The sequence below is a fragment of the Carassius auratus genome, unplaced genomic scaffold, assembly GCF_003368295.1.
Source record: "Carassius auratus strain Wakin unplaced genomic scaffold, ASM336829v1 scaf_tig00002794, whole genome shotgun sequence".
Classification (NCBI taxonomy): domain Eukaryota; kingdom Metazoa; phylum Chordata; class Actinopteri; order Cypriniformes; family Cyprinidae; genus Carassius; species Carassius auratus.
The window spans coordinates 1-9,469 of NW_020523482.1; the positions used below are offsets into that span (position 1 = coordinate 1).

Here is a 9,469-nt window from a genome sequence, read left to right on the forward strand (position 1 = left end):
TTACAAAAGGAGTGACCTTTGTTTAAAAAAAAGACTTCCTCATTGCCTTTTTCTCTATCACATTTTAGAAATCATCAGAAGTTATATATCACTTAAAAACATAAAATCTCAAAATTCACCTTTAAAACCCATTTTAAAAATCAGACATTGCATTACCATGTAAATGGCACATCAAAATCATTGTTACAAAATGTTTTGAGTCATGAATTATAAAAATTTAGGTTTGTATCATGCACATTCAAGTCTATCTTCAAAAACGTGAGTGACAGTTTTAATATTCTAGCTTAGGCGCATTTCTCAGCAATGTGTAAATGATGGAGCAAGTCAAAGCTATTCATAAGATGGCTATAAACTTATAAACAAGTAATGGAATTAACAATAACAAACTATGTTTCACAATTTGGACCAAGCTCCAGCTGTGCTCTCTCTCTCTCTCTCTCTCACACACACACACACACATTCACTTACTTCTGCTCCAGTAAGTTGAGGAAAGGGACCCAGAGAGGAATTACAATTACACTCCATCTGGTAAGATATTAATATCTTCATCATCTTCTTCATAATCAGCATCCTCTTTATTCCATGAGCTCAATTAAATCATTGTGTAAGAATAAGAAATAATTTGATTGTTTAGAATCCAGTTAATTCCAGTAGGTTTCAGTTCTTGTCACAGCGGGGTTGGATGCAGAAAAATACTGCAGAAAGTTCTATTATAGATCTATGAGTTTCTTATCAATGTCATTCGATCTATTGTTTTATAAGCCTATGCTTCCGATAATGTCAGACTTTTTAAAGATTTAATAATAATAATAATGATGATGATTTTCAGAATGAGCTTTTGTTATCCATCAAATGGGTAAAAACTTTTGTAGCATTCACTTCTATGACTTCTGTTTCCCCATAAAAAATAAATAAATAAATAAATCAAATTCTTTAAAAAAAAAATAAAATAAATGTAGACATTGAAGTTTCTTTCTTTAAAACATACACTACTATATTTTCAAACAAAACAAAAAGCATGACATAAAATCACTAAATAAGCACTGATATAAAAAATAAATAAAGAGGAAAATCTGTTAAAAATACTAAACTTTAAATTTGATTAAATCAACATATCAGTAATTAATGTTTACAACCAACAAATACTTACTAAAACTCAAACCAATGCAGCCTATATGGGAATGACATGTCTAATGAATAATTTGTAAGATCACCTGTAAAAACCTTTTTAAAGAGAGCTGTTACCTGTTCAGTGGAGATGCTCTTTTCAGGAGGAATGATCAGAAGAAAGACACCTGTAACCCCTCACTCTCTGTTTATCTTTATCTCTATACCTCCCTCACATCTACTGAACTAGCTTCATCCCTGATCTCTCCTTCTCTCTCACTCTCTCTCTCTCCCAATCCACACTGACATGATATCCAACCTTTCCTTTTTGTGGATGTTTTTTATTGGATGTAATTTAGCCCGGTTTAACACACAAGGAGAGAGAGGGAGAGGGAGAGACCTTATGTTAAATTAGCCAACTATAATTACTTGATGTATTACAGTAGAATACAGTATAACTAATACAAAAATATATGTTATGTCTGTAAATATGTGTAAATAATAAAATATAGAATGTTACGTTGAACTTTCGCACATAAAATATAATATATAAAGTTAAATTAAAAATATAATCTATAATATATAAAATCTAAACTTTAGAGGAAGATCCTATATATCTATTATATTCTTCTCACATAAAAACAAAATCACATCTTAATACAATTGTAACCAAACTGCATGCAAATTGTTCTCAGTTTCTCTGAGAATAAAACATGGAAGCTAAAGCAGCATTTGCACTAAAGGTGAAATATGCAATTTAACAGATAAAAGAGTGATTTCATATTTCTCTCTCTCTGTCTACACACAAACACACACACACACACACACACACACACTGCAGTGTGACAGGTGACACCGGAGGCTTTTAATTCCAGTGTACACACAAATTCTGGTCCAGACAGACATCAATAATTCATGCTGTTAATTGAGTTGAATGTTATGCTTTTAGCTGTAGGACTGTAGGTCACAAGACCTTTGACATTATGAGTACATACATACAATAAAAATCTCAAAGTGAAAACATACTTTTGAAAAACCTTAAAAAAAAACATTTACAACTTCTTTGTATCATCCATCACCCCTGATTTAGCAATTAGCATTTTTTTATTTATTTATCTAAAAGCTAAAGTTTTATCAAATCTGAACAATGTGTGTGTGTGTGTGTGTGTGTGTGTGTGTGTGTGTGTGTGTGTGTGTGTGTGTGTGTGTGTGTGTGTGTGTGTGTGTGTGTGTGAGAGAGAGGGGGGGGGATTAGATGGTCTAAATGAATTGTTTGTTTTAAAGTGGACAGTTCAAAAGCTACTTATACCCCTTCCTCATTAGTCCGCCTTATCTTTTCATTCTCATCTCCTCTCCCTTCTCATCCTTTCTTCCCAGATCTCCCTCTCTATCCTTCTTACAGCTGCTTATTGCTGTTCATGCTGAGAGCAGAGAGGAGAAGATTTGCAGCTCTGATAGTGTGAGTGTATGCACTTAACAGGCGTGACATACACAGACTCTCTCTCTTTCTCTGTGTGTATGTGTGTGTGTGTGTGTGTGTGTGTAAGGTCACAACAAGGCTCATCTTTAAGGATGAATCCTGTTACGTTAGGAGGATGAAAGGCTCTTGTGTGTTTGTGCAAGCTCAGTAATCTTAGATCAGGTTGATTCCATTGGGAACTCACTCTCTCCCCTGAGACACAACATACTTAGTGGAGTATGATTTGCTTAGTTTATTGGACTATTTTATTGTTTTTTAATTTGATTTTATATGCAATAATGACTTTTCATTTTACTTTATTTTAATGCATTATTCTCAGGTTATTTTACATTATGATCGACTGCAAATGCCGTGGCTTATTGTGTACATTAGATTATAATATAATTTAAACAAGTTAATCTGCCTTGGAGCTGTGTTTCTTATCATTGAACTTTTGATTTATTAGTGAAATATAGTGTCATTTAAATTTGTATCCTTTCATTTTGCTTTATTTTATATTACTTGTTTTATTATAGTTTTCACTCTGACATTTTCACAAACAATTACAAAGAAAGTAGTAACACAATAAATAAAATAAAAAAAACATTTTTTTAAGCAAAAAAAAAAAAAAAATCTTGTAAAGCATACTTAAATAATCTGTCTCATTTACAATTTTGGAAAATGTACAGTGTAGTTTAAGTAATGCCAAATAAATAAATAAAATAAATAGATATTACTATAGTATAGAATAGGATTTTAACGTTGCCATTGTTTTTCTTATCATTACACTTTTGATTATTGACAGTCATTAATCACTTTTATAATTAATTGTAAAAGGATGTATAATAATCATTTTTATTTACATTTTACCATTACCTGTTTCCTCCAATTACATAAGACCTTTATTTTTCATTACTTCTTTTTCACTATTTTCAATATTCAGTTATGCCAATAAAATAAGAGAAAAAGGTCTTCTCTTAATTCCAAAAATACTAATTACACTTTTTAATAAATTTGAATGACTTTTCAGATAATAAAAATCCTCTTCCCGGATAGCTCTGCAGATTATTTCATTGAATTTGCTGTTTTATATTGTTTCTTAACAATTGAACTATTGACCATTTTACTACATAATTGTTATGTTGGAACATTTTTCATTAGGCACACCTAAGCGGCATATTTGTAGTTATTCTTGTTATGGGAGTTAAACACACTAAATTGAACTAAACAGAATTATAACTTAATGCAAGAGAGGAGACGTATACAAACTTCACCCCGTTTGTGTGTAGATTCTGAACCAGGTCCGTTTCACAGAGCTCTGATTCTCTGGTCTCTGCTTGCAGACTTTTTTTGTGGTCAGTCTCTGACTCACCTCCAGAAGACTGAAACCTCTCTCTATCAGTGCGTGTCCCCAGATCTCTGCTCTTTCTCTTCCATTACTGCTGACAAATCTCTCTCTCTGCTTGGCTCAGGGGAGTTGTGGTTTCTAAAAGGTTTCTGTATGTTTCCCATGCCTCTATCAGTCTGTGTCGAGGAAAATAATATATCCGCCCGAAACAAGAGACAAATGGCCAGAGACATCGAGAGGATGAGTGCCAAAACAACTGCAGCAAGTGAATCATGCACAGACCTTCATAAAAAAAAAAAAAACAGACTCCACCACAAGTGTTTTCGCCATTTAATAACTTCATCATTTTAATCACATGTAATCTTAATCTCATGTGTAAACAAATTCAGAGGAGACCTCCATCATTGGCCTTCTGCTCTTTATAAATAACACCCTGACCTCTTGTTTGGGATTCCAGACGTCCAGACCTTACATTTCTCTCGTGGACAGAATACAGATCCTGATTCTGAAGTCCATATTTACAGTTAGGATCATACTTTTATGTAATTATATATGTATTTAGCATATTTTTGAAGAATATAATGCAAGAACACTGGTGATTAAGTCAATGCTCTGAACATCTCAATTTTGTTTTCCTATCCTTACAAACACAAACCCACACAGACACTGAATTCTGACAGAGAAAAGAAAAGATCTTGGAGTCTAAAATCCAAATGGAGTGTCTGATTAATATCATTAGTATTATTTAATCAGGGTTCAAACATAGAGTACCTGAAAATGACGATAAACTTCACATGAACATGAGAAGAAAGGTAAATGAATGACCTTTGTGATAAAGTCCATGAAACACAGCTGACCTTCATCAGAACAAAGACATAACTTTTTTTCTTTTCTTTTCTTTTTTCCCAAAGGCGCTTGTGGCTGTTATCTCAATATTCCTTCCAGTCAAAATAGTATCAGTAGTGGTTTTTCAGTAGTCATTTTGCAAATTAAATAAAAACATAAAAAGGAATCACAGCGTGTTAGAGCTACAGTGCAACTGTTCAGTCATTCATGGAATAAACAACACATATTTACAAGCAATATACACAATTATTAAAAAAAAAATACTGTTTTTAACATTCACAACTAAAGAAAAAGAGGGCGAAAGAGTGTGCTGGAGCAAACTTAAACTTTTAGTGTTTATGAAAACCAAGTTACACAATGATTTGTTAAGCATATTTGTCATCCAAACGATTTGGATTAGCAGTGTTTGTACAGAGAAACAGGTAATGTGATGGAACATACAGGTGTGTGTTGTTTTGGAACACCCTCTAGTGGAGATCCACCTGTACTTCCTCTCTTTGTAAGGCTTCAGAGCGTATTTGGACACTAGAGAGGCAGCTAATGTTGTGTTGAATGTGGTTGAACTGGTGTCTTTCGTGTATTGTAGTGTGGTTCATTTAAGAAGTTCATAGAGAGATTTGTGTGTTTGAGAGGGTGTGAGATATTCACACCTGTATGTGTGTAAATGGTTCAAACTAAAGGAGCATTAGGAATCATAACTGCACGTTTGCATGAAACCATGAATAACAAGTCAGTCCATATTCACGGATGAAAACACATCCAAAGAAAGCTTCCGGATAAAAATAAGTTTAAAACACTAATCTTCTTTGCCATAACAGCTTTTTTTCCACGTTTCTCAAGCCTGGATTTTACTTTGACCCTTCATTACAGCCTTCACAATCAAGCTTTAAGAGTTAACCTTGATTCTCTATAGCTCTTTTCCTGTGGACTTTATTTTTCCCAACTGCCCTAATCTCAGCCCCCCTCTCTTGCCGTATCTCTCTCTCTATGTGAGGTTGTGGAGAGGTTGGCTGACCCTCATGCAGCTCCAGTAAAGTGCCCTGGCCAGCGTCAACACCACCAGCAACAACACCGCAGCCCAGGAGGCATAAATACCCCCGTACACACGTGCCTGGGACCACGTCCCTGCCTAGAGACAAACACAGACAAACAGAAACTTCTAATGGCGGAATATAAAAACGTACATTTACAGTTCAATTGCTAACACATTACAACAAGGTTCAAACATTAGGTATCATGGACCAGCGTTTCATTTCGGTCAATGTTTATGTTACATAAACATCAAAAGTTTGGGGTTTGTGTGACTTTTCTGATGCATTTTGTTTTTCTTTTTGAAAGAAATGTATAGTATTATTTAGCAAGGATATATATTTAATTTGAAAATGGTCCACATTAAGTGATGTGCTATTTGTGTTGTCAAATAAATAATATCAAAAATAAAAACAAGACATTACATAAATATGGTTGATGCATAAATATAAGATGCACACTCACAATCAGACCAGCGGCTGAGACGCTAAATAGCAAGCACAGTAGGTAACACCACAGACTCCGCCTCCTCGGATATCTCTGCCCAATCGAAGATCTGGTGAAGAGAAATATGAGAAAAAGACCAATCAGAGGAACAGCAGGGGTTATGGAATGGAATATGCTGATCTAAAAGTGTGTCATTTCTAGCTAGCCCTATAGACCAATTTGGAGTAGATGTCACAGTTATTGTGGTGGTGGAAAAACGCCAATCAAAGAGTTTGATTTATCTGTTTAATGCAAAATGTGTTGTGAATGTTGGCTCAGAAATACTCACACTTTTCTGCAATGGGGGCATCGAGCCAGTGTCCTGTCAGTAAATTCAGTCCACTGAAATGTTGAGAAAGTGGTTGAGCAGCTAATCTGAGGCAGTAGCATAAATAAAACAAGAATAAACTGCCATCTGATATTCGACTTTAACTTGATGCTGAACCTGAGCCGAGTGATTCGGTCAAGATGTCACTGTAGCGGAGAATGATGCAGCTGCATTGTGTGTTTGTGTGTGTGTGTGTTTGTGTGTATGTACCAGGAAAGTGTTGTTGCAGTGTCCGCAGGAAACTCTAGCTCCAGCAGGTTGTGGTTCTGGACTGGCTGGACCTGGATGGACTGGCCCCAAATTTATTATCCTCTTACTAGTCCAGACAAGGAGACAAACACATTTAATTATTCACATACACAACCCTGACTGTGACAAGACCATGTTTATCAGTGTCAAAGATTTGCTTTGTTTTATATTGAACTTTGTCTACTTCGGTTCTCTCTCTTTTACCAATAAGGCCGAGGGCAGGCGATCCTTTGGGATGTGACCTTGCAGATGAGAAGACAGTTACAAGGACACCGAACATATTTCTTCCCTGCAGGGGCATTCTTTATGGGCTGGAAAGAATGAAGGTTCATTAAAAAAATAGAAAAGGAGGAGAGAGACAGAGTTAATTCTGGTTACCCAAAAACGTAATTGTGTGTTGTTACTACATGAAGTCACAGTCTTTTGAATGGTAGTGTATTCATATTTGCTGACAGAAGTCCATAAACCGTCAATCAGTTTTATTAATTACTCAATTTGTGGTTTAAACTTTCTTGGAATTGATAAAAATATATTGTTTATAGTTGAACAGTAAAACAATAAAAGTATTTTGAATTGAATCAATAGCTGTAGCATGCAAACAGTTAAACAGTAAACGAGTCAAAACTTAAGAATTTAACAGTCGTTCCACCCTAAGTTTTTAAAAATGATGTATTAAGTGTACTGTTTATGTGCTGTGTCCCGACTCACTGTAGCTTCATTGCAGACTCCGCACTTAACCACGTGTTGGTGAATTTTGCCCTCAACGCTGATGAGCGACTGGCACACCCTACAGCTGATGACTGGGGCACTGCCACTCTCTGGAGACGTCAGGGGGGAATACGGTGGAGGGTTCTCGCTCATCAACACAGGGGGCTGAGTCGAGCTCGGAAACGGAGAAAGGCCTAAAAAATAGAGAGGAAAGGAGAGATTGCCATTGCAGATTCTGATAAACATTCAGTATGCAAGTTTTATTGCTCCTGAAACCAGTATGAAATTAAAATTAACCTATCTATTATCAAAAAGCATGTTAAAGATCTTATTGTGAATGATATATCATCAATGCAAGTGTAGGTTTTGTTTTTTGTTTTTACTTTTTTTGCCATCTCGATGACGACTTCAATGCTGTAAACGTTTCATTTATACAGTACATCCATAATTTCTGAATAACAGTATCAGTATTACCTGTTTAGCATAGATACAGGAAATATTGTCTCATAAAGTAGCATAAAACATGAAAGTTTAATTTACTACTCAAAGTTTAACTAAACACTGAAAGTTGCACTTTGGGAAGGTAAAACAGTTCTCTGTCCCGCAAGCCATTAGGATTAACAAGAAAATTTGATTTGGTCTCGAGATCTGGTGAAAGGAGCTTTATAAGGAGACTGCTGGAATGTGTCTAGTGGATCATGTACACATTTGCCTCTGATTGTGGGGGCCAACTTTTTGAAAATGTCCTCACAAATATAGTGAAACATGTTAAAACTGATTTGTGTGTATATTTGTAGTTTTTACTCTTTTGAAAGCTCCCAAAATCAAGTCGTAAACTCCATATAAATCCCAACGTGTGTATGATAATACTTAATTAAATATTGTTTTCATAAAAATTCACCAGAATCACCACATCAGTTAAAAATCCCCACACCAACATCATCAGCACGCCCTTTAGTAACTTTTTATTGGTCCCGCCCACTCTGCACAACGATTGGTTGTGGTCTCCTCAGGCAACAGTTTCAGGCTTTCTGAATGGTCCAAAGATGTGCTAATCATATGTGTTTGGGTGTAGCTAGAGTTTTCGGATTCGGCAGATTACTGTAAATGTGTAGTGCAGAGACCGACTCACCACCAGTAAATGTGGTTAAAAGGGGACAAAGAAACCCCAAGTACAGTCGTCCTCAATCATATGACTAGTTTAAGAAAATACTGCCCCGTTATTAATATAATTTGTCGCGGGAAGGCCGATAACAGAACGGTAAACAGACCTGGACAACACAACAGTGATGTTCATTCATTAGCTGCATAGTAGCTTCTCTAATGGTTGACAAATGTATGCAAGGATAAATTCAAAAATAATTTGTTTGACAAAATAATAGGTGTTGTTGATGCAAATACGCGGAGCAGCATGTATCATATTCTACAGTGACAGCCGCGCGCGTGCACGTACGAACACACACTTCATCTGCTTCTCCACTGCGATCCGCCAGAAAATAATATATTCAGGTCCTACTTCCATCATCACCAGCGTGCAAAATAAAGCAAGAATAACCGCACAGAACTGTACCTAACCAAAATCGTAGTAAATGCTGTAGTGTGCGTGCGCGGGCCCGTGACAGCGCAGAAAAGCGCCGCGCTCGCTACTCACTCTGCGGTTTGTTCGGAGCACCGTGTGGAGCTGCTCCGGGAGACACCCCACCGTTACCACCGCCGAGAGCTCCATCACCAAGATCCGAGAGCAACGGGGACCGCTCGCCGTCCGCCATAGCGAGAGCGAGGCGTAAAGAGGGGGAGCGGCGAGAGCTTGTATTGTTGTGCTACCGGAGTGTGTATGGAGCCCGCTTGCGTCCGCTGCTGTGGCAACGCGTGTGCGCATCCGTGCGCTCGGGGGGTGTATTGCATGACA

At 36.5% G+C, this 9,469-nt stretch overlaps 1 protein-coding gene across 1 annotated transcript; it reads right to left on the minus strand.

Annotated features, from left to right (window-relative positions):
* Nucleotides 1-4,230: 4,230 nt before the first annotated feature.
* Nucleotides 4,231-9,469, minus strand: LOC113070034 (type I phosphatidylinositol 4,5-bisphosphate 4-phosphatase-A-like). The gene is made up of 7 exons (XM_026243190.1): nt 9,212-9,469; nt 7,561-7,754; nt 7,057-7,163; nt 6,814-6,919; nt 6,565-6,617; nt 6,255-6,345; nt 4,231-5,889 (listed from the first exon to the last, which is right to left on the minus strand). Exons 1-7 carry the CDS (start codon nt 9,327-9,329, stop codon nt 5,746-5,748), a joined length of 813 nt encoding a protein of 270 aa, XP_026098975.1. The 5' UTR covers nt 9,330-9,469; the 3' UTR covers nt 4,231-5,745.